General features: G+C 38.8%; 1 protein-coding gene across 2 annotated transcripts in view; it reads right to left on the reverse strand.

Annotated features, from left to right (window-relative positions):
- Positions 1-26261, reverse strand: part of COL4A2 (collagen type IV alpha 2 chain) — a 301862-nt gene that overhangs the window by 40580 nt on the left and 235021 nt on the right. For both annotated transcript variants that reach the window (XM_069094108.1, XM_069094110.1), the window contains exons 26-30: positions 26051-26101; positions 22003-22059; positions 12740-12847; positions 9748-9969; positions 2811-2972 (exon numbers count right to left, since the gene is read on the reverse strand). In XM_069094108.1, coding sequence (XP_068950209.1) covers positions 2811-2972; positions 9748-9969; positions 12740-12847; positions 22003-22059; positions 26051-26101 — 600 coding nt within the window. The remainder of the gene's footprint in view (positions 1-2810; positions 2973-9747; positions 9970-12739; positions 12848-22002; positions 22060-26050; positions 26102-26261) is intronic.

Genomic DNA, 26261 nt, shown 5'->3' on the forward strand with positions numbered 1-26261 from the left:
GGAGCCGGTGCTCTTACTCGCTGAGCCACCTGGCCGCCCCTAAGCAATCGGGGTTAAGTAACTTGTTCAAGGTTACACAGCCAGGTGTTTCTGAGTGGGTGCTAAGTGTCTGAGCCCGGATTCGATCCCCAGGTCTTCTCAACATTGGAGCCGGTGCTCTTACTCGCTGTGCTACCTGGCCGCCCCACTCCATTTTATAAGGAACAAGAAGTGCAAGTACAAAAAGTCCGGCCACACAGGCATGATGCTCCAGAACTGAGATCTCAACCTCGGTACTCTCCCTGCAAAGTCAGTGTGTTCTCTCATTAATAGACTTCTAAATCACTATAGTTCTCAATGACAGCTTCTTTCCCTGAACTCTTGGAATACTTGTTTGGCATTCATTTGGCATTGTCATTCAACATTCCTGTGTACATTGGGAAAAGCAGGTAGGTGCTAGATTGTGAAAATATTTATTTTTTCAGATAACTCTTGTGAACATTAAAAACATTTTCAATTGCCAAGATTTCCTATTGTATCCTTCATGATCCTAAATATAATAAATATAACAACAAAACAAAATATTATTTAAGAAAAAAAAGAATAAAGGAATGAGGGGGAAAATCAGCAAAACTATCACTGTATTTTTAAAAATGACAATAAGTTCAACGTCTCTGCCAATGAATGGGCAGAAGTATTTTATCACTTCATTGGGGTCAAGATTATTCTTTATATTGTTGCAGCATTCATTTGTAGATTGTTCTTTTCATTTACATTGCTGAAGTCATTGTGCAGATTGTTTTCTTGGCTTCTGCTTATTTCACTTTACAGTAGTGAAGGGCTTTAAATGAAGGCCAGCATTTGTTAGAAATAAGAATGACCACTGATTGAAAATTGACCAATAGCCAAAAAGCCTGAATCAGAAAGGATCAACTCTTTGGCTCAGGATCCTTCCTGACTGGATACTTGACCAGAGGACTTCTTGGGGAAACTGATTCCACTTTAGTGTGGTCTCCTGTACTCATATCTCTGAAAACATGCTTATAGGGGGACTTTGCCACCTGGAGGCACCAAGAAGCACTTATTTAGAGTAGGATTTCTTAATCTGGGCTCCTCAAAATGAAAAAAAATAGAGGCAAACATATACACACATATATAAACATATACAAATAAACACACACATATTTCCCTTTGTAATCCTATGTATTTTATGGAGAAGGAAATGGCAAAACATCCCAGTATCTTTGCCAAGAAAACCCTATGGAGAGAGGTCCATGGGATTATTAAGAGTCAGACATGACTGAAACAGCTGAACAACAGTCACAACTTTTATGTTCTGCATTTAAAAACATTACTCTGAAATGGGTTTTCCAGATTGCTGAAGAGGTCCATGACCACAAAAATGCTAAGAACACTTGCCTTAGACTCTGTAGTGGGCATGACGGAATCCTAATTTAAACTGCTCCCAGCCTGAATATTCTAACTTCCTCATAGGCCCCACTGAATAGCAGGCCCACTGCACTTACCCAGACACTCACCCCCTCTTCAATATCCTGACTTCTTAATTTATGCCTCATTGTTTACTAGAACAACAGGTGTGTCCATAAACTCATAGTTCTCTCAGAACAGCAGGTGTGTCCATGTGATGGGAACCTAATTACTGCCTCTACCTGGTCACTGCCCCCAGACCCATTCCCACAGAAACAGATGTGTTCTTGTACTCAACTACAATCACATCATCCATCCAGCCGAAGACAGGGCCACAATACATAACTATTCATCTTGACCAGACAGGACCACAAGAGCTAGCCAATTGGAAGGCAGCATGACCAGAATGTTTAACCGCCAAACCAAAGAAGGGACCCGTCCTCCATTACCTAATCCCTTAACAAAGCACTCCTGGCTTTTTAATATTCATGATTTCTCTTATGTAATTGCATCTTTACCCTGTAAAAATCCATCTTGCTTTCTCTGAAATTGCTGGTTCCTCTTGTAACTTAACTTGCTTCATGAGAGGCATCAATCTCAGTAAATGCCTATATTTGGATCAGAGGTGGTCTTACTCTGAATTCTTTGAGACGGTTCCACCACAACCCATCATGAAACCCCAACTGTTTTTGTGTGGGCATTCCTCACTGCAATAGGCACAACCAGGTAAAAGGAGTTCCCAGGATTTCATTTTCCATAATGTTAGGTATGGTATTGACAGAGAATCACTCACTGGAAAAATTCCCTAGACTATATATATACACCTTCCCAAGAAGGTTAAATGTTTGGCTTCAGAGTGATAATAACACTGGAAGAGGGTTATGATTGGTAGGAAGTATCTGGAAGGGCCAGGTAGAAAAAGTACAACTGCTAAAGAAAGCTGGAGGGAGGGAAGAATAAATAGGGATTGTTGTGTTTGCCCTTCGTTTACAAAGAGGACCATGGCATCAGGGAAATGATGACATGACTTGCAGTTGACTTTGATTGGAGTGAGGGAGGGCTGTGCAGGGTCACCAGCCTCACTTTCTCCTCCACAGCCACCTGGATCCTGTGACCAGATATTCATTAGGATGACTGGAGATGACCCAGGATGCAAAAATAGGGGTGAGGAGATAAACTATGGGCCGTTTTGAGAATGTGGCACAGAAGAGTTCAGTGGAATGGTATTGCCATGATGTCCTCAAGTACAGAAGTCCCAATAAGATCCTGACAACTCCAGATCCAAAGAAAGAGGCATCATAAATCTCCAGTTTGTCTTGAGAAACCAATGCACAACTCTAAAAGGCAGACATGATTGTTTTCTTGGATAAACACAGATGACTAGAGAGCAGATTGTTACTTACCTGCAAATCCTGAAGGGCCTGGAAGACCTGGTGGTCCTCTTTGGCCTTGAGGTCCTGGAAAGCCATGTGTTCCGGGAGACCCTGGTAATCCAGGCTGACCTGAAGGACCTTGGAATCCAGGCTGACCTTTCAATCCAGGCATTCCAGGCATACCTGGGCTTCCTAGACAAAATCAGAAAAATGGGTTTACATATCCACATCTTACTGTAAATGGTTAATAGCAACTTTTTTTTTTGCTCAGTGTTTAATACATTTTACCAGATATAATCAGATTGTTCTCACAGTGGTCATTTACAGAAGACATGTGACCAAGAATATAATTACAGTCTTACAAATTGGAAAAACGAAGCATAAGGTGAGAGTAATATCACGATGTAGTGGCTAGAGGCCAATCTTGGAGTCTGGAAAACCTGAGTCCAAGTCCTGCCTTTGATGTGTACTTGCTGGGTGCTCATAGTACAGTTCACTTAACCTGCCAGTGTCTTTAGGAACTCTCAAAGGCTGTAAATTACACTTATACTGTACAACTTGCTGATCCATATTAGTGAAGAGAATTTCTACATTGGTTCCCTATACTGGTGAAATCAGAGATCTAGACCGAAATAAATAAATATAAGGAATTTAAAATGTTAAATTGCAACTTTAGAAGCCTGATGGTGAAGAATGTGGAATGAAGCAAAGAGTTTTGGACATGGCTAATGCACTTATTTGGGGCAACTATGGTGCAATGAATAGAATGCCAGGCCTGAAGTCAGAAAAACTTATATTCACGAGTTCAAATCCAGCCTCAGACACTTACTAGCTATGTGATCCTGGATAAGTCACTCTACCCTGTTTGTCTCAGTTTCCTCATCTGTAAAATGAGCTGGAGAAGGAAATGGCAAATCACTCTAGTACCACTGCTAAGAAAACCCTAAATGGGGTCATGAAGAGTTGAACATGATGGAAAATGACTGAACAACAACAAATGTATTTATTTTGATTAAGTATACTTCTTTGTTATAAGGCAGAGCCTTGATACTGGGTTATCAGGAGGAGGAACCATTGGTAAGTCAGAGGGAGAGAACAAAAAAAAATAATTGAGGTGATGTTGACCAAAAGGACAGTGAGACCCAGACTCCAGCCTCCCTGACACTGAGTCCTGGGCTGGACACATTGACTCATGCCAATACCCAAAGGACAAACACTTAATCAGCTCCCTCATGAGTCTCAGAGGAGACAGTGTATATAAGATGTTTTAGAAACTTTAAAGTCTTGCATAAATGAGTTATTATTATTGACATTAGTAATTATAATAGAATCATGAGCAGAATTCACCTAACTGCAGCATACTGTCACCAAGGGCACAGCTTTGCTGCTAAGGGCCCATATTCTTTTATTCTATCCCTTCTCCATCTTCTGAGCTGATATCTGGAGGGGACAGAAGGGAGGGAAAGGAGAACAAATGCTGACAGATTGTTAAATGACTTTTAAAAGTAGTCTGTGCTATGGGCTGTCAAGTCAAGAAGCTAAAACTAAGGTTCCCACCACACATATGTGGCTTCCTCCAAAACGCCTGGGGAGTAAAGATTGATGGGCCAACTTATCCAAGTAACATTAGAGTTTGGCATAAACTGAAGGGACTAAGAAAGAAAGCACAGGCAGAGTTTTGAGGAAGATGGGGCTGGTTTGTAAAACTCTGACTCTGTCTGTCTTTCTGTCTGTCTCTCTGCCTCTTTCGTGCGTGCGTGTACATGTGCACACATCCCTACGTTCCCCCCCCCAACTATAAGATGGGCCCTAAGCTACAGACTATACCTTTGAAAACTATATCTTTCAATGCCATCATGCCAGCAGAAAAGTCCATTAAGGTCAGAAATCAAAAACAGATAATGTTATCCATTTTGCTTTTGCTGCTACTATTTTGCTTTGCTATTAAATATTTTTGGGGATAATTTCCTTCCATTTCTGAATTATGATTCTATGATCCACTGAAGGAATATCTGTAAATAGGGAGTCAATTGCCTAGAAAAACTAATGGCTTTGTGGGTGTATTGGTAAATGTTTAACAACTGACCTGGAAGGGGAAGGGTATGTGCACAGTACACCTTTAAGTATACTCTGCATTACTGACATCCTCTCCATCACTTTCTCAAGAAAACAGCAAAATAAACTCTGGTTTATAGCAGTTGCTACAGGTGTAAATATTCACCCCGAAAATTTAACAATCTGCTCTTGAAAGCTGGTTCAAACTGGTTTCACCCAGCACACTCCTAGCTTTTTTGCTAAAAACACATTGAGAGCAACCATCTGTACCTAGGTGCACAATGGTTAGTGCTGAATTCAAGAATGCAGTGTGTGGGGGGCCGCTAGGTGGCGCAGTGAATAGAGCACCGGCCCTGGAGTCAGGAGGACTTGAGTTCAAATCAGACACTTAACACAAAACTAGCCATGTGACCTTGGGCAAGTCACTTAACCCCAATTGCCCTACCTTCCACCTCCAAAAAGCAAAAAAAAAAAAATTCAAACTGGGTAAAATAAATTAAAAAAAAGAATGTAGTGTGTATGTGTGTTTGTATATACACAGGTGTGTGTGTATGTGTTGTTATTGTTATCCAGTTGTTACAGTCATGTTCAACTCTTCCTGTTCCCATTTGGGATTTTCTTGGCAAAGATACTGCAGTGGTTTGCCATTTGCAGCTCTAGATGAGAAAACGGAGGCAAATAGGGTGAAGTGACTTACCCAGGATCATGTAGCTAGAAATCAGATCTGAACTCAGGAAGATGAATCTTCCTAACTCCAGGGACTCTATCCACTGTACCACTTAAGCCCAAATACATGTATGTATATTTATATGTTTCATATTTTAAACTATGCTCAAATACATAATCAATAACACCAGAAGCAGGAATCCTGCAGATACTAACTATGCTAAGAAAAGCTCTGTTCCTATAATATTGCTGAACTTCCTCATGATCACATGCAGTTATACTCTAAGTTTTGATGTGATCGAAGTCTGATTTAAAAAAAAAATTAAGTGCATTGGCTACAGAAGGCCTAGAAAACTGGCCATAATGGTGGTTCTAGGAGCCAAAGATCCTTACCATCTAAAAGAATTCTGCAGACATTTTAAAATTAAGGCAATATGCTACAGTAAATATTTAGGGTTTTTTTTTTTAACCAACAACTACTCAGGGCATGATTTTCTAGGAGGGTTGCAAGATAGATTGATTACGGGAATGCTGATACATTTGCCTTGTTTTGCTTTTCTTGAGAATTTGTAATTTTTCACTTTTATTTAAGAGATCCCATGACATCTTTCACAATACTGGATGTTCCTGTTTCATTATTATCATTTCCTTAATTGGTTCTCTTTCTCTCTCTCTCTCTCTCTTTTTTGCCTTTTTTGGGAGGGCAATTGGGGTTAAGTGACTTGCCCAAGATCACACGGCTAGTTTTTATGTTAAGCGTCTGAGGCCTGATTTGAACTCAAGTCACCCCGAGTCCAGGGTAGGTGCTCTATTCTCTGTGCCACCTAGCCGCCCCAATTGCTTCTCTTCTTAATTGACTATCTACAGATTTCTAATATATTGAAGAATACAAGTAAAGAAGGTGAAGAAGGCTAGGCCTCTAAACTTGGTGGTCTCTTTCTCTAATGAACTTAGGTTACAATGAAAGCTACTCACAGAGGCGGCATGACCAAATGGGTGGAGATTCATTCTTAGAGCCAGGAAGAACAAGGTTCAAATCTTTGCCTTGACACACTGAAGCTACATACTTTTGGATAACTCACTTAAATTTTCAGTATCCCTGGAAACTCTCTAAGCAGAGAGAAGGTCAGTATCTGTAGTGGTGGGAGAATTCCTTATTCCCATGAAATCATAAATTCAGTAAAAAAAAAACCCCAACCCTCCGAAGCACCCCTCCAAACCTCAAACCAAACAAAAAACCCCCTCCAATAGTGTCAGGCAGATCTTAGCTTAAAAAGTGAAGTGAGGTTTTGTGGCCTCCATGCTCTCTAAGGTTTTCCTCATTTCTCTGTCTTCAGTCTTCTAGACACCAAATATTCCAATGCTACTCTGAATATGCCTTGGGAGTTCCCACTGTTGCCATACAGTTTGGCATCATTCCATCCTCCAAACCTGCTAACACTTAATTTCCTTGATAAAACTTACTTGTACTATGTCTCATTTCTTCAGAACTTTGCTTTGTGAATGGCAAAAAGCTGCTTTGTATTTTAGTGTTAATAGGTAAAATCAAGTTAATGTGTTCTTCCAGATAATGTTTGACTTTGCTAGGAGATACTTCAGGTACTTCAGTTGGGCTATTCGATGTGATAATGGAGCTAAGGGGATCATGGATTTCCTTCGTCATATCATAAATGCCAACTGCCACTCTGTCTGTGATTGGGACAGCCACCTGGCTCCTTAGTTCCCCCTCTCGACAGAAGATGTCATTTGTATACTCATCTTAATGTGGACCAAGTAATGGTGGATGCTTTCTATATTTCAATGAGCTATATAAATAAGTCTTTGGAATTCAGTATGACTATGAATGCCCAGTCTTTATAATGCAATCCCTTATTAAGTGCCAGGGCTTTTGACTCTAAATGCCAATTTAGTATACATTTGCATATTTAAATTGACTCCAGGTAGAGACTATGCCAAATAAAATTAATGCAAGCTAACTTGTCAAACCAATATTAATAACATTACATGCAGTGAACACATAATGGGTTTTTAAAGCCATTCATTTCAAATACATCTCAAATCATTTATATGCTGCCTCTTAACTCTTAGTATAGACCTCTGAAAACCCCACCTATGACCTGAGTCATGTTCTGTTAGTAGGATCTCATAGCACTTAGTTATACCTAACTCCTTTATTTTACAGATGAGGAAACTGAGCTCTAGAGATGTGAACAAATTTACTTAAGGTCACATAAGGAGTCAATGGTAGGATCAGGATTCGAACTCTGGTATTCTGGTTCTAAAACCAAAGCTCTTTTTTTGTTGTTTCAGTTGTGTATGACTCTTCAGGCCCCATTTGGAGTTTTCTTGGCAAGGATACTGGAGTGGTTTGTCATTTTCTTCTCCAGTTCATTTTCCAGATGAGGAAACTGAGGCAAACAGGGTTAAGTGACTAGCCCAGGATCACACAGCTAGTAAGTGCCTGAGGTCAGATTTGAACTTAGGTCTTCCTGACTGCAGGACCAGCTTTCTATCTGTGGTATCACCTAGTTGCCCAAAGCTCTTTTAATTATCCCATACCTTGGAGGATAAAGTTTCTTTCTTCCTCCTTCACCTTCAATTTATTTATTTTGGAGGGAGGAAGCCAAGGTAATTGGGGTTAAGTGACTTGCCCAAAGTCACACAGCTAGTAAGGGTCAAATGTCTGAAACTGGATTTGAACGCAGGTCCTCCTGACTCCAGGGCTGGTGCTCTATTCACTGAGTCACCTAGCTGCCCCACACCTTCAATTCAAAAAAACAAAATGGACCATATTGAACTAAATTCGAAGATGCAAACAGACAATGTTATTATTATTATCATGAAAACTATTTCAGTTGAATTCTGAAACTAAATAGGGGGAGTCATTAGGGTAGAACTCAGACAATATCGTTGTATCTTTTCATCTACAATCAGAATTATAGTGGATGGTGATATAATGCTTTAAGTTTTACAAACCACTTAACGTACAGCATCTCATTTGATCTTTACAGTAATCCTCTATGGTTGGGCCCATAGGTATTATCATTACCCTCATTTTATCAATGAGAAAACGATTTCAGTAAGGTTAAGAAACTTGTCCATGGTTAATATGCATACATGCAGACATGCAGACACACACACTCCCCCTTGGCCCCCATACACACTCATTCCTTCATTCCTTTTTTTTTGGTCAGGGAAAGGCAGGGCAATTGGGGTTAAGTGACTTGCCTAAGGTCACACAGCTAGTAAGTGTTAAGTGTCTGAGGCCGGATTTGAACTCAGGTCCTCCTGACTCCAGGGCTGGTGCTCTATTCACTGTACCACCTAGCCACCTCTACATACACATTCCTAACTACATGTAATGATGAATGATTTCCTTAACCTCAGTGATACCTTCTACATATCCATATAAAAATGATGTGCTTAGTGTGTATATATATATATATATATGTGTGTGTGTGTGTGTGTGTGTGTGTAGAGAGAGGTTTATATACATAAAGCTATACACACATATGAAACTATAGTTTATATATAAAAAAACCTATATAAATTATATAAAACCAAATTTACATATATATATATATATCACTCAAGACAGGAGCTGAGCTGTGGTGTCTTCCTATTCTATCTTACCATACTACCTCTATAATATATTACATTGCCTTTTTATACCTATGTAATGGTAATGGGAATTTGAAGATCTTCCCTACCCCTTAATAAGCCTAAGGGAATTTGAAGACCTTCTCTGCTTTGAAGATATTCCCTGCTCCCTAATAGGGAGAATATAATCACATGTAGCCTGTGGTGGGAGGATGAAGGGTGGAGCAAAGCCCATAGGAAGCTGGGAGTCAGAGCAGCTTAACAATGGGAGAGAGAGAGGATGCACCCAAGGAGATAGCTAGGTTTGTAAGTGTTGGTTTGTGGGAAGACTAAAGGATGGTGTGGCTCCCTGCTGTGCTATTAAATTCTATGTTGCTATGATGGATTTGGTTTTCTGAATAATTTTTATTTTCTGAATAAATGTTTTGCTTCTGTCTTCTATATGGAAAGTCTGTTATATTTTGCAATTGAGCACTATTTATAGTTGCCATGGGCACTGTGAATATTGTGTTGGTGCTACAACCCAACACAATGAAGGTCAAGAAATCCATTAGGATTAAGAGGTCCTACTAATGCCTTTAGAATCATCAAAGGTGAGCTGCTGCTCTTACTCTCCAAACACTAATTTACTGAAAAGGATATTTACCTCTAAATCCTGGAGGCCCCCTATTTCCTGGTTCTCCTTTCAACCCTGGGATTCCAGGAAATCCAGGATCTCCTGGGAGACCAGTCTGTGCACCTAATACTTCTCCAGGAAGTCCTTTTTGGCCTGCTGGGCCTACGGCACCTGGTAGACCTGTAGTGCCTGGGCTTCCATCCAGCCCAGGGAGCCCTGTTGCCCCTTTCGATCCTCTGGGTCCAACAAATCCTAAAAGAAAAAATAGATAACCACTATAGGTATTGGTCATGGATAACATTGTCTAAAAAATACATCAGAAATGTCATTGAAATGGAACAGTTTTGCAAAGGACATGTACCTTTTGGTGGGGTTGTGAATTGGTTCGGCCAATTTGGAAAGCAATTTGAAACTAAGCCCCCAAAGTCATTAAACCATGAATATTCTTTGACTCAAATATACCACTACTAGATGTTTCCCCCATGTACAAAAACATTTGTAGCAACTTTTGAGGTTATACAAAGAACTGGAAACCGAGGTGGTGCTCGTCAGTTGGAGAATGGAAGGACAAATTATAGTGTATGAATGTAATGGAATTTTACTATGTCATAAGAAATGATGAAAGGGATAGTTTCAGGGAAGCCCAGTTTTATGATCTGATGTGAATGAACAGAACCCAGTGCAGGAAAATAGGCAAGCAGAGAACTTTGAAAACAATATATTATTATATTCTTATATACTTCAAAAGAAAAGTAGGCTGAATGAGACAGAGATTTACAGATTCATGTACAACCCACATTATCTATTCCACTTTTTACATGGACATTCTAATTTTATTTGTTCTTTGTTAAACAAACCAAAAACCCCCCAAAGATCACGTCTAGACTAGGCACCTTTCCCCTTGATCTATCTTTGGGCCTTCTGTAGCCACTTTGAATGAATCAGTTCTCATAAAACATGATTGTTATGTCCTCAGGGCCTCTTCTTGTTCCTTCCTTTTCTGGTCATAATCCTGACATTTGTAAGAGATGATGTTAATTTTTTTTCTTAACTATCTGAATCTAATAAAATTATTATGCAGGTTTTCTGTTTTAAAAAAGTAAACAGAAAAGACAGAAACTTGGTATGACCTGCCTTGTTCTATGTGAGAGTGTGCTTGCTATAAAACTGTTTAATATAAAATCAAAGGTAGATAACAATGATCATAGAATTTAGAGCCAAAATGTCTTAGATTATAGATTTCTGTCTGGTAACAAATCCCTAATGAGACAGTAGGTTTTTGGAGACCTTTTCTCAATAAAGAATTAATCAATGGTCCCTTGTGTGAAATTTACTGTAAAAAAAAAAAGTCAGCTATGATGCACTCACATGGAAAAGTGTTGGATGTCATATGCTTGAGTAGTTATGCAATTCACTGCTATCAGTGGGTCAAATTACCCCATCACACCACTTCTTTCTTAATGCCCTAAACGCTGATTGACCTCAAATGGAATGTCGCAACTGAATGCTGACAGTAAGATATTTAGCAAGAGAAAAGAGTTTTTTATTTTTGGTCATTCCTAACTGCTCTGTATTATCTCCTAATCATGTCAAAAATTGTGCAATGTGCAAATGCATAGTGGGGAATTATTAAATGCCAAGAGGATGAAGTCACAGTGCATATGGTATTGGGTGCCCATTTTTAACAAAAGATGTGTAATGCATTCTTGTTTGGGGATTTTCTCAGGGTCACATCGCTCTGGGGGAATTGGCAGGTGAAGATGAATTAACTACTAGACCAATAAGAATGAGTAAAAAGTTATATTTTAATTGTGCATTAGTTAAGCTGTCTCCTATTTTTAAAAGTTTTAATGAAGTGATTCACTTACATAATGAAAGAAATCCTATCTTCTCAACCCTTTATGGAAGGTTGAGGGCTATTAGCTCTAGTAAGATGAGAAAATGGGGAACTTAAACTCATATCTACATAACCTTTTGTTGGCCTTATATATCTGGATCTGATTTTCTACCCATGTTATTAAAATTAGTTTAGACTAACGCAACCAAACCCTATTTCATTTTGGCATGGTAATGCATGAAGGATAACTGATGTCAACATAGCTTTATACTCAGTCTTAATTTCCAAGTTATCAGTGAAGGATATCAGCAGAGACACAGATATACTCTGGGGAAAGGAAGTGGGCTGGTCATGTAGCAAGAGTGAAGGAAAACTGATGGGCAGTTGCCATATGTTGCCATCTCATGTCCATGATGCATACCAAGCCTGTCATCTAAGTACTTGCTTTTTAAAAATGAAAATGTTTATATTAAATTTTATTTCTTTCAATAAATAAAAATCCATTTTCTCTTCTTTCTACCTTCTCCTCCCCTACCTTGAGAAGCAAGAAAACAGAGAGGATGAACAAATCCTGAATTTATTCTGTGAAGTTTGGATTCAGTTAAAGGGCCACACTTGAGGACCTAGAGGACCACATGTGGCCTCAAGGCCACAGGTTCCCCACCCCTGCACTAGATGCCAATCAAATAATATCGGTATAGTGAAATGCAGATGTGCTAGATTTTTTCCTTGAAATTGGCAAATAAGTGCCTTGCTGTGGTAACAAAATGCAGACCTTTCTACAGTAGTGTCTGACATATGGTTTGGTACCAATCAAAATGATGAAAGGACTACCTGTACCATTAATATTAATGAACACTCAGAGGAGCTTTATGTGTTTTTTTTTTCCAAAAGTTTAAAATTAACTAGAGGAACTTGACTTAGGGAAAACCTTTACTAGTTCTTTAAACTAGTGTTTTTCTTCTTTCTGCAAAAATTCAGAGCTAGGCAAAGAAAAACTTTACATACAGGTCAGTATCTGAGCGTATTCCATGAGAGTCAACCATGTTTACTCAACAGACAAATAGTAAGCAGACAAAAGAAACATCTAAACTATAAAGAGAAAATGGAGATATGTTTACTGTAGATAAAACTAGAAACCATTTTTGAAGACCAGTGGGTTGGGTAGGATGTGTTTCTTATTACCTGGAGGACCTGGAAATCCTTCACGACCTGCATCTCCCTGGAATCCTTTGAGCCCCACAAACCCATCTGGACCTTGGAATCCTGGAATCCCTCTTTGACCTTTAGCACCTAAAAGACCCAAACAAACAAGTCAGATTAGGTTTGGATGGGATAGGACAAAGTGTAGCTCACCTTAATGATACTTAACACGATTATATTTCAATATTAGCAAGTGTGGTCTCCTGGAAAGAGTATTAGATTTGGGTTCAGAGAACGGGGTTTGAATCTTGGCTTTGCCACTTGTTACCTGTGTAACTTTGAAGAGATCACTTAACTTCTTTAGGCCCTCAGTTTCCTCATCTGTAAAATGAGGGTATTGGGCTAAGTCTAAGGTCTTTTTTTTTTTTTTGGCTTTTTGGAGGGCAATTAGGATTAAGTGACTCGCCTAAAGTCACACGGCTAGTAAGTCTGTCAAGTGTCTGAGGCCGGATTTGAACTCAGGTCCTCCTGACTCCAGGTCCAGTGCTCTATTCACTGTGCCACCTAGCCACCTAGTCTAAGGTCTTTTATCAGCTTTAAACCTAGAATCCTAAGTATTACTATGATGCAGGAGATAATGAGTTGTTGTTCAGTCGTTTTTCAGTCATGTCTGACTCTTTGTGACCCATTAGGTATTTTCTTAGCAAAGACACTGGAATGGGCTGCTATTTCCTTTTCCAGCTCATTTTACAGATGGGGAAATTGAGGCTAGCAGGATTAAGTGACTTGCCCAGGGTCACACAGCTAGTAAGTGCCTGAGGCCAGATTTGAACTCATGACAATGAATCTTCCTGACTCCAGGCCCCATACTCTATCCACTATGCAACCTAACTTCCTCAAACTAATGAATAGCTAATAGTATTAAAAACTCCAGGATTTTAAAAACAATTTCCAACATTCAGAATACTTACCTACAAAGATCCTAGTAAGACTAATACCAAATACAAATCTAACATTCACAGCCAAGGCCTTCAGAACAACTACCCTCTTCATCAACTGCCCAGCTCAGCTTCAGGAAACAGGTGTTAGGTGGGTAGCAATGCCAGGGCCTTGGGGGCAGCCCACTGAATGCCAAAGCAAAAAAAGTAGCATTACACCAATGCTGTGGACAGAGGACAATCTCCAAAGTCTCCAGCCTTAGTAGGTGGGTAACAGTGAGGCTAGAAGGAGTGGGTGGAAGTCTCCAGAAAGGAAGCCAGGGGCTCACTTCCTGGGTCTGGGTATTATTTTTAATGCTGGAAAAGTACTTAATCTGGTTGTATTATTAGTGGCACATGCATGTGAAGCTGTGGAAGAGCACTCTATTATTTGGTTTGCTTCCAAAGGGGGTTGAGAGAACATTTTTTCAGAGGGGAGAAGGATGTGGGTGTGGGTCGGCCCCCTTTGTCTAAAGAAAGACTAGCTGCAGAAATAGGTCGACCGCTGATCACATGCTCATGCTGCATGTGAGTGACCTCATTCTGGAGCAGTCCCAGAGTCCTGTTCCACAGGTGTGGTCTTGCTGCTGCCACCTTTGCTTCTCTCATAAATTTTTCCTCGGCTTAATTTCTGGCCCTCAGACATTTTCAGGAGTTCTCCTGTGCCATAGAGATGATGATAGAGGCCTTCGTTACAGGAAGGGATACTGTTACACTTGGTTCTGACAGATTTGATATAAATAGCATAATGGGTTGATAGCCTTAAACAATGATAAGATAACCTGGCATATTTTTTAGTAAAATAAATATAATATACAAATATTATATAAAATAATATGTTGTATAAATATGATAATATAAATTATTAACTTAATTAAGGGGTGGATGATCTAAGACAGTTTGGAACACAAAGGAAAATTTCCTCAAAACTGGAAAAATATTCCCGAGAGCAAAAAACATTTCTATAAACAAAATTCATTTTATTGGAGATTCTCCCTGTATTTTAGTAAAAAGATTTCAGTAGATGCATGGCTAATGTTAGGAAAGATGAAAACAATAGTCCCCCACGTGTGACTGATTGTGAAGGTTTTCCATCATCATTTCTAGACTCAGAACACCACATGGGGCACTCAGAAGGTATTTGTTGTTGATGAAGATGATGGCCCTAATTACAGCAAAGAAGAATGTTGCAGGGCTCAACTACATATTTCAAATTCACCGATGGTTATGAAAAGTGGAAAAGACTTGGACCCCTTAAAAGCATCCTTATTTTATCCCAATTGTAATTAAGAACAGAACAAAGAGGATTCTATTGACACAAATCAGGCTGGCTCTCATACCATAACATTAGTTAAAGAAGACTAAATGAACAGAATTAACTGGAAGAGCCACGATCTGCTGATTAAAGATCAGATTCCTTTGGGGGAGATTCGAAGCTGCTACAATCAGCTGCTCCTCCAACTTTCTAAGTCTTATCTCCTACTATTTCCTATCACATATTCTGTGTTTCTGTCCAACTGACCTACTTTCCATTCTTTCTGAACATGTCCTGAACTCGCCCACCTCTTTTCCCTATGTCCTCGATCCCCCCACTTTGCTTCATTAAATCCTTTAACAAACCCAAATCATTTGCCATTTCCCCCATGAAGCCTCCTCCAGTCTTCTTTGTTAGTAACAGAATTTCCTCCTCTTTGGAGGTTACATAACATTTTGTTTTGTACTTCTTGTTAATTACGCATTATTTCGAATTATAGTTATTTACATATCCACCGTACATCCAATTGGACTATATGTGTTTTGAGGTCAGGGATTGTATATTAATGACTCTTTCTTGCTACCTAGTTGTGGTCTTTACAGTAGGCAATTAATTTTGTGTATATGGGATATAATAGAAAGTAGGGACTTTCATTATTTTGGCATTATTAATTGGAAAAAATGTACTTTGTGGCATATCTTTATCAACTTGTAATAACTTCAGAATTTAAACATATTTATGCAAAATCATCTTCCAAATGTATTACTGGAGCGGCTTGCCATTTCCTTTTCCAAATAAGGAAATGGAGGCAAACAGGATTAAGTTATTTATCCAGGGTCCCACAGCTAGTATGTGTCTGAGGTCAGATTTGAACTCCAGAAGTCTTCCTGATTCTAGGCCCAGAACTCTTATCTACTGTGCCACCTAGCTGCCCTCCTCAATGTATGTATTATTTATCTCTCCTCTCCTTCAGAGGATTATACCAGTGTGGCAACTTTTGGCAGCAAACTTTTCCTACAACTTTATTTATATTACAATGTTCTAAACAATTTTTGGCATTTTTTTATAATCGGATAATTAGTTTTTCTTTTCCTACTTTAAGTTAGAAAATATAATTTCAAAAATATACCTCCCTTTCTTCTTTGCAGAGGTAGGGGACTATGTATGAGAAACACTACATATACTTTCAGATTTGTCTGATGTTTTGGTTAGTTTTGCTGAATGGCTATTCTTCCTCTTTATTTTTTCCTCTTTGTTATAACGTGTGAGAAGTAGCAAAGGGTTAAGTTTCCACATTACTTCAAAATTGCTGAAATGAGGCTACTGATAAAAGTGAGTTTAGCAGACCAGACAGTAGCCTTGGAAGAAGTTGGATCCCCAGTTCCCATAGAACTCCTAGATAATACTAAAAGTGAAATAAAGTAAAATACAAAGGTGACAATAGCAGGTGGACTTGACCAATTAGGAAGCAGACTGTGGCCTTGGGACACTCAGGCCCAGATAAAGACACATCTAGATTAGACTGGTGGTGGTGGGGGTCAATGTTCTGGGATTGTTACTGTGCGTGCTTAATGAACCTCATGTATTATGTTTATTATCTAACAGAATTAGAGCCTCATTAGTAATAATGTATGATAATGGAAAGGTGTACCCAGAAGAGATCAAACCAATCAATCCTCTGAAGGGAGTGTTTGCACCAAACTAATGTATAAAACTTGCTGGGCTTTTGTCTCTGAGACTTGTCCTTCCACAAGAAGGACAGAGTCCACTTCTGGCCAGAAGTGATCAATTCTTTGTATTTCTCCCTAATAAATTTCTCTTGATATAGGATTTTTGGTATCAATTGTGTTTTTGCTTTTTCTAAGTCGGCATTTCCAACATTAGGGATAGGTTCTTGGTAGCAAAGGGGGCAAGACATTTGGAAATGAAGGAGATGTAAATGCTGTCAAAAGGTAGCAATCACCATTTTTAAACAGGCAATGTATTCTCAAGCTCTTTATTTCTACTTATCAACATTTAAATAAAAACAAAAAGCCACTTCGGGTTTCTGTCGACAGGGTTGCAGCTTTAAGAGCAAAACAAACATGCTGTCCAAAAATGAGAGTTTATTACTTTGTTTCTGAAACAAAGTTGTGTTTGTGTAGATAACACTGGCCAATCTCACACTGGTTCAGGCACTTCCAAACTCTCACATCCTCACTCTGTCTCTAATTATACAGTCAGACCTTCCAAATCTTGCTTTTTCACTTTGAATAAAAACTGGTCCTCAAATCAAGGAACCTCAAAGAATTTAGGCACATTTCAATCCTGGAGGGTTAGGTGTGTCTACTTCTGCTACACAGATCCCTAAAATCAACTGAAATTATGTTCAAGAACAGGACATAAAAGGGTGTGGATCACTTACAAGGGGCTCCCTGACACGGTCCAGGTGAATTCTATTAATCAGTGGGGAAATTCGGGGCACCGAATCCCAAGTCACCTGTACAATGCTTAGCCTGTCTAACCAAATCACTGGGAGAAAGAGAACAGAGAGCACACCGGGAGACTCTTTGTACAGAAATAATTACACAGATCAAAGAAGACCCTAAATCATAAGCCTCAGTGTGTACCTGGCGGCTGCCTGTATTTACATTGTGTAACCAACTCAATAGGAATGAGGAATTGAGGTGGCTCTCTGGGTATGGCATGGCTGTTATTGGTCTCTGTGGGGCAGTACTGCTGGTATAATGAAAGGAAGCTGTGTGAAAGCAGATAAATCTTTACCACTCTGGTAATTTCTACAGATCTGATTCAGAGAACTAACTAAAAAGATCTTTTTACTATCTGCAAGGACATCTTGAAGTCTCAGTTGCCTTATCTATAAAATGAGAGGGTGGGGAAAGATATCTAAGGCCCTTTCTGCCTCTAGAATTCTATGATATCAGTAATTTTCAACAGAAACTTGTAAACGTTTCCCTACTGTATTCTGCAAACACTAAGAAAATAAGGATTTTGCTTTCACTAGAGAGCTACTCAAAAGCTTGTGGTATCCTCTGTCTTGTACCAGCCAATGCAACTATAATCAATATTGATTTCATTAATAAAGGATGAATTTGGGATAGAAATGCTATTCCCCTAAAGAAACAAAAGATAAGGACCAAATGGAATAACTCAAATGAATCGAGTTTGAGATATAAACTTTTCCCCACATCAACAGATAATGAACCCACTTTTCTGGGATCTTCCTCTGGTGGAGTGGTGTAAATCATGAAGTCTTACCTATAGAAGACTCTTAGAAATTACAGAGTAAGCTTTCCTTTCCCATGCAGGAAAGTACATGTTCTATTTTGATTAGTCAGCTGCTATAAAAAGAATCTCTTTAGTTGATGTAAATTGTCTTTAAGTATCAATAATGAAGAAAAGCATCTTTTTTTTTTTGGTGCAGATGGTTAATGGGGACTTTGAGTCCTCAAGGGTCAGGAAAGTAAGTAATGAGTGCAAGATAAAAGATAAAGGCAAGTCACCTAGATTGGCTGTAAGATGTGGAGTTAATAACTTCAGGAAGGTTACTGTGGGTCAGTGAGGCTAAGGTCCGAAACTTGAATCTTTCACATTCTTTGCAAACCCTCCCTCATAGTCCCCTGTGGATAGCACAAAGCCTGGAAACAATGCAGAGATTTCTGTTTCTAACCCCTCACGCTTTGTGGTCAGGGAAACGAAGTCATTTTACTAAATTTAGTTTACTAAATTTACTAAAAAGACCCACTTCTATTATTTCTATAATCTAAACTATAGGATTGCCTCACTTTGAAAAAAATCAACATGGCGTTGGGTAGCAGCGCACATGAAGTAGATAAAATAGGGAGTGATTATGTACAGTTTTCAGTTTATAAAAGGATTCACCAGACTTTGTATAGTCCACTCCCTTTTATATTCAAGTGATTTAAAAAAAATGATGACCCAGTCATAAATGCATCTGTAAATCATTTTAACTTGAAGGGGTAGGTAGACAGAGAGTGTTAGGAGTCACTGCCAAATGAAGATGAACCATAAATGAAGATCTTAATCTTCTCTGAAAATTATAATATAAGCTTGATAAGAAAGAAGATTTTTATTCCCATTTAACTTTTTAGGAGAACATCTATTTCATAAAACAAATACATATGAAAGTATAAGCCTAAAACAGTGTTTGGGGACATAACAAGCCCATTTTCAAAGCAACTCTGAACAGCAGATGTATTAGATGGGAAACAGACATGTACATTGGCCCAGATCCACTGGTCCAGGGCCTGAAAGGAAATAGGCCAGATTAAAGGAATCAGGCTATGAACATTTTTATTAAAATTGAAAATAGGACACATCACACCAATATTTTGCCTCCTAAAACTATTATCTCATTGCAAAACTGTATTCATGACTTTTGTGATATTAGTATACATAAAAAAACTGGATGATAGTTTTGAGATGGAAAAGTTTTGGTCTTCTGAATCTGACTCAAAAATTTACAAACGTCTCTGATACACAAATGAAACTTGCTTTTCTAAGATTAAACTCCCTGCCAGAAGACATTTTTCCTGAGTTAGAATTAGTGATTTGAGGTTATGTGAAGGATTAACTAAAGGAATGAATAAATCTAAGTTCTTCAACAGCTGCAGAGAGGACAGGAATTAAGAATGCTACACTTGTATGAGATGTGAAGAAATTTAAGAATTTGAAAATATTTCTGAATTTTCCAGGGACTTGAGGAATGCCACCATAACTATTATTGATCAGAAACATTAAACATAGAGAAGGGTGTTTAATATGAATGTCATTGACACTTTTGAAAACAATTAGCAGCTTTTGTTGGTCCCTAATCTTTTTGGCAGGGAGGGAGGGAGGTGCTTGAAGTCTTATTTCATCTTATGACTTCGCAGAAAGCAAACATATTTGTTTTTCAGGCCTACTTTCTTAAATAGTTTGGGACAAACTAGCCATAGCTAAAATGCCATAGATTTTTCAGTATTTCAATTTAATAGAACATGAGAAAAATATTAAACTAATTGTAATAGAAGCTGGTGCTAGATATAGATATTAATTGATATCACTGATTCTCAAAGTTTTTATCCTGTGATTTCCTTAAAGTTTTCAAATTTTAGTTCATCTTGAGCAGGCGCTGTCTCTACCAAACAATTCTTTACAAGCCCTATAGATCCAGTGTTTGCCACCTCTCCATAGAACTCCCCTCCTTCACTCCTTAAAAAGGAGTTAGATGCCCCCTTTCAGAAACAGTGGGATAAATACCCGTCTAGAATTCATGATGGGTTGGAGTTTATCATATTGAAAATAATAAGTAAAGATCATATATAGGAGTGCTAGAAGGGACCTTGGGGGTCATCTAATCCAGATCTTAAACGTTTTCCACTCAAGACCCTTTTTCCCGATTCAGCAGTGTCCATTGGCATTGCATGGCTTGAGGACATGCAAAGTATGCATGCTATGTGTTCAGAACCAAGGCTGCAGTGAGGTTGCACAATGAAATATGGGCAAACCCTGCCAGAAACACATTGGAGTCATTACAAGTTTGATTTTTAATTAATTTTTGGTCATTGCATGTTCAGAAACGTTTTTTACCATTGCCAAAGCCCCAACCTGAAGTTTAAGAAGCATTGATCTAATCCACCTTTCTCATTTAACAGATGAGGAAACTGAGGCCAACAGTTTAACTGACATGCCCAATGTCACCCAGATAATAAGTGGCAGAGTCAGAATTCAGATCTACATCCTCTGATGGGAAATCCAGCACTCTTTCCATGGCACCATATGGTTCTCTTCTGGAAATGCTTAAGGAAGATAAAAGCCTACTTCATTTTAATGATGCAGATAGTGCTTTCATATTTTTATCCCATTGTTCCCATGAGATGTACCTCAGAGCTGCTTTTAAAGCTTGACAAATGTACACCTCATTTTACCCTTTCCTAATCTGAGTGCGAGCTACCATTTTGGGGAAATGATCTCTATGGTGGATCAGGAAGAATGTGCAACCTAGAGATTAGCTGGGTGCTCATGGCATTTCCCCTTTCCCTCTCTAACTCGCCACTGTTGATAAAAAAGAATAATATACTCTTTGAGTTAAGCTCCAGTTGCAGCCAGAGGAATCTTGGTTTCCGGTGCAACACTAATAGCATTAATTCCTTCCATAAAGCACTCCCAGGGCTTAAATTCCATCCCCTGCCCACAACGATTAAGGGCATGTCTGGAAGTGTCCTCTGCTTTGTGCTGCCAGCTATTCATTAAAGCATGGCACCCCACTGAAGGGCTAAAGTCACTGGATGGTGGCCCATGCTATAACAGCTGTGGCCACCTGGACCCTTCTCTTTGCAATGGAAAAACCATGCTACTGAGTTAGCAGCTGAGCTGGCTAGGAGTCGAGATATGTTACAAAGGATGAAGTATTCATATGGATTTGTCATTAGGACTTCGGACAGTGTGTTCAGTCAATGCCATGATCAAAACTTAGATTTTAGAGGCAAAATATCTTCAACCCTATTTGTTCCCATTTTCTCCCTGGCCAAAGCTCAAAGAAAAACAAATATTTTCCTCTACGTGCTTTTCATTTTGTTAGGAGACAGAGGGAAAGCTCAGTAATAAACTTTCTTCTCTTACAGAGGAATCTCCTGACCTTGCAGAGGTCTTGGATGAAGACATCACATTTCAGGGGTATCTAGTACAGTTTCCATACCCCATCTCCTAGCTTCCTTAGTGTAAGCACTTGGGACCTTTCCTTTCAGTCTGTATTTCAATGTTGCCTTGGTTGTGACACATATTTTGAACAGTAATAAAGAAATGAATGAAACTAGGTGTGTGGTGGGAGTTACAGTAGCTTGTGTTCGAGGTACCATGAGAGTAGATTAACTTTTAAGCAAGAGTAAATGAACTTCAAAAAGCTGAGAATGATATTTATGATGGTAGAGGAAGGAGACTAGAAGTAAGAGGAGGAGGGACAAAGGAAGAAGGCAAAGGGAAAAAGTAAAAAAAAATGCAGTTCAAAGTTAAGGGCTAGTGACTGAGGGGGAAAGCATGGTAAAACTTCCACATCTATTGAATGTTTTTACCTGGAGATCCTGGCAGTCCAGGCAACCCTGGAGATCCTTTAGGTGCTGTTATACAACCTAAAAAGAGGAAGAAAAAAGATGAGTTGAAACAATCCATGCTGAATCTCACGGTTTAGCGTTGCCCACACCAAAAGCACTAAAAATAAAAGTGGTTACTGCTATATTATTAGAGCAACTTAATGGTTTAATGATCCTGGCTTTCTGATGTAAATACATGCTTAATTTCATTATGCAATGAAATAAAAATATTAATTTCTATAAAATGCAAATTAAATAAGTGTAGCCAAAAAAGAACCAAAATAGTTTGTGGGCAAATGACTCATTTGTTTCTTTATTTTTGGAACAGCTCTCATTATAAGCTGAGATAAATGAGATCATTCCCAGTGGGTGAAAGTGAATCCCATTTAAAGGATTATAGATAATAATAACATTTATTAGCACTTATTTATAGGGCTTTTAGGCTTGCAAAATGCTTCACAAATATTATTTCATTTGATTCTCACAACAACCCTGAAAGGTAGGTGCTATTATGCCCCCCATTTTACAAATAAGGAAACGGAGGCAGAGAGGGGTTAAAGTAACCTGCCCAGGTGCACACAGTTTTGTGAGGGTCTGAGTTCAGCTTTTAATCCAGGTCTTTCTGGTTCCAGGCTCAGCATTTTGATCTTCTCTGACGTCTAACTGCCCCTAGATTTTGAGGTTATCTTAGAGGTAATCTACTTCACCTTCCTTGTTTGATAGATGAGGAAACTGAGACCCCAGGGAAATTAAGTGAGTTGCCCATGATCATACAGGCAGAAGAGCCACAGTTTCAATCAGTGCCTTCTGAGTACAAATTAAAACTGCTCACAGCACAATGCAGCCTCTGCATTTTCCTTGTCTTGTAGCTTTATCTCAAGATGTAGCCCTCTTACAATAATAATAAAAAAAAAGATTCTACTTCTCCTTTGTGACTTCAAATAGCTTCAAAATGAACCAGAACAAAGTAGCTGCTTCATGTAGAGCAAGACCAAATAAGGATTAAGACCATCTCTGGTGAAGTTAATGAGAATAGTTAAATCTGAGAAGAGGGAGAGTGTATTGGTTATTTCTGTTCTAAGAAAGTCCACTTTGAAGCACAATGCTGCTTTTCATCTGTCTTATGCGTGTTTGACTCAGAATTCTTCCTGCCAGGTCAGGCTCATCTTTTTGCCAAGCCTGCTAACCCAAGTCTGGAGAGAGATTTAGCCCTCTTTACTAGTTGTACATGAACCATTTTGGACACTGGCTTAGAATGCCTGGGTAATCTTTCCTTGCAGGCTCTTCTACACTACATCTGCTCAAAATACTACTCTATTGGGATGTTACTTTTAAACATCAGGCAGTGGATAGAATACCCTCCTGAAGTCAGGAAGATGCCTCATTCTGGGTTCAAATCTGGCTAGTTGCGTTACCCTGGATAAGTCACTTCACCCTGTTTGCCTTCAGCTTCCTCATTGGCAAAATGAGCTGGAGAAGGCAATGGCAAACCACTCCAGTTTTTTTCCTAAGAAAATCCCAAATGGGTATCACGAAGAGTTGGATATGACTTAAAAACTAATGAACGACCACAACAAATCTGAACCCCATAAAAGTGTCATAAAACATAGGTAATATGTTCATCGCTTATTGTGAATTTGCACTCTAAAGTGTGATATATCATATATCTATCACATGTTTAACATGTATGTCATACTTGAAAATATAGTACAAACTCTTTTGGGTCATTTCTCATAAAAATTTTCAGTTTTTTTAGTTGACTTATTGTAAAACATGCTTACCAATCTCCACTTACTAAAATCCTTTCTCAGTTTCAAGACCCAGTCCAATGGACATTTTTCTCTGTAAAGGCTTTTCCAGTCCCTTTCATCGGCAAACGATCTGTTCCTCCTCCCATTTGGCATCACACTTTTGTTTAGGACTCTGCCTTATATTTCTCCTATTCTCCCTCTATTAAATATAGATATCCAGCCATAAGTCTAAACTCTTATACTAGACTATAAGCTCCTTAAACTCAGGAAATAATGTCTTATTCTCTCTTTATGTTCCCAGTAGATCTCACAGTGAGTGCTTAATAAATGCTCACAGAAGATACTTAATAAATGCTTACAGAATTGAATCGATTATTTACCAAAATAACCCGAGGCATACATAATTACCAGAAAATCTGCAATTTGCCATTTCATTCCAATTAAAAACAAAATTGGGTGAAATGAATATTTTTATTTTCAGCTATAAAAGAAAACTTAATTATGGGTTCCAAATTATTAGCTGTTTAACAATTTCAGGATGCACAAAAAGTTATAATGCAATAAAACTTTTTCAGTGCCAAATTTGTTCATCACTGTGAGAAAGACTGAAGGGTTAGAGATACAAGATAAATTAGACACTTCCCCTAGGGGAAAAAAAAAAGGAGATTATTATCTAAAGACTTGAAAGCCTTAGGCTGATTATAAAGAAGCAACAATGGACTAACAGCGGATGCAAATGAATCACTGGAAAAACAACCATGAGATTGCAAAATCATAGAGTCACAGAATCTAAAACTTGGAAGGGGTGTCAAGGCTATCTCTTCTAACCCATAGCTTAGCAGGAATCCTACCTGCTCAACAAGTGATCGTTCACCATCTGCTGAAAGATCTCCAGGGATGGGCAATGAATACAGGAAATCCTGCATGACTCATATAATCTCTCTGCTCTTTTTAATGTCCTCTCAGCCCTTTAATTCTTAACTGAATTTGGAGCTCCTACCAAGTGGTAGGGAACCCATGTCCTTGAGGCCACATGTGGCCCTCTAGGTCCTCAAGTGCAGCCCTTTGACTGACTCCAAATTTCATAGAACAAATCCTCTTTATAAAAGAACTTGTAGGGGTGGCTAGTTGGCTCAGTGAATAGAGAACTGGCCCTGGAGGCAGGAGGACCTGAGTTCAAATCCAGCCTCAGAGACAACACCTATTAGCCGTGTAATCTTGGGCAAGTCACTTAACCCCAATTGCCCTGCCTTCCCCCCTCCAAAAAAATATCAAAAAAAAAAAAAAAGAATTTGTTCTGTAAAACTTCAGTCAAAATGTTGCACTCAAGGACCTAGAAGGTCACATATGGCCTCAAGGGCACAGGTTCCTCATTCCTGTGTCTTGTAAGTCTTCCAATATTGAATAGTACCTAGTTTTTACTTTTGCCACTGCTAGCCACAACACCATCTAGATACTGTTTTCACTCATTACAGATGTGTTCAGAATTAGGAGTCAGATCTGAGTTTGAATTCGGGTTCTGCTATGTAATATCTGTGTGACTTTGGACAAGTCATTTCTCCTCCATATACTGTTGCCCCAAATGTAATTTGAAGGGATAAGACTAAAGGTTCTTCCATCTCTAAATCCTATGTTCATATATGATATGAATGTATTTAAATGCTTAAAGAGATACATATTCTTATGTATTTATCCACGTATCCATGCATTTGTGCTCTTTATATTTGATAATACTATATAAGATTCTATAAGTCTTTTTTTACTTCTTGCAACTTGGGGGCAAGTATATTGCCTTCTCCAAATTCTGTAAGTGTCTTGGGAGGCCCATTTATATGCATTTTCCTCCCTCTCTTCACGCCAGTCTCTTTTCCTTCCCTCCCTCCCTCCCTTCCTTCCTTCCTTGTTCCCTTCCTTCCTTCCTTCCTTCCTTGTTCCCTTCCTTCCTTCTTTCCTTCCTTCCTTCCTTCCTTCCTTCCTTCCTTCCTTCCTTCCTTCCTTCCTTCCTTCCTTCCTTCCTTCCTTCCTTCCTTCTTTCTTTCCTTCCTTCTTTCCTTCCTTCCTTCTTTCCTTCCTTCCTTCTCTCCCCCCATCCTTCCCTTTTTCCCATTCTACCTACAAACACATACTGGCATGCAGTAATACTGGTTTTTTTGGTGTTCTTACGGTATTTATTGAACCATACACATTGTGGATGTTCAATAAATGCCTGCTGGTGGGCCATCTATTCCATAAAACCAAAAAGTTAAAATGGTTCTGAGAAATAAAAAATTTAACAGTACCTGGTTGGATTATCTCCTGGCCAAACGGCTCTTTCACACCTCCATCACAATCTGAGAATGAGACACAATGAAATAATAAGGTGATCAGGAAAACAATGTGAGTTTTCTCTTCTTCTCCATTAAACTGTGGAGGAATAGAAACAGGCAAAGGGCATAGATATATATTATAAAAATGCCCATGTCTGCAAATTCACTTCAAAGCTCTGCCCTA

Source organism: Petaurus breviceps, unplaced genomic scaffold (assembly GCF_028583685.1).
Source record: "Petaurus breviceps papuanus isolate PSGF00001 unplaced genomic scaffold, PetGlider_PUasm1.0 214, whole genome shotgun sequence".
Taxonomy (NCBI): Eukaryota; Metazoa; Chordata; class Mammalia; order Diprotodontia; family Petauridae; genus Petaurus; species Petaurus breviceps.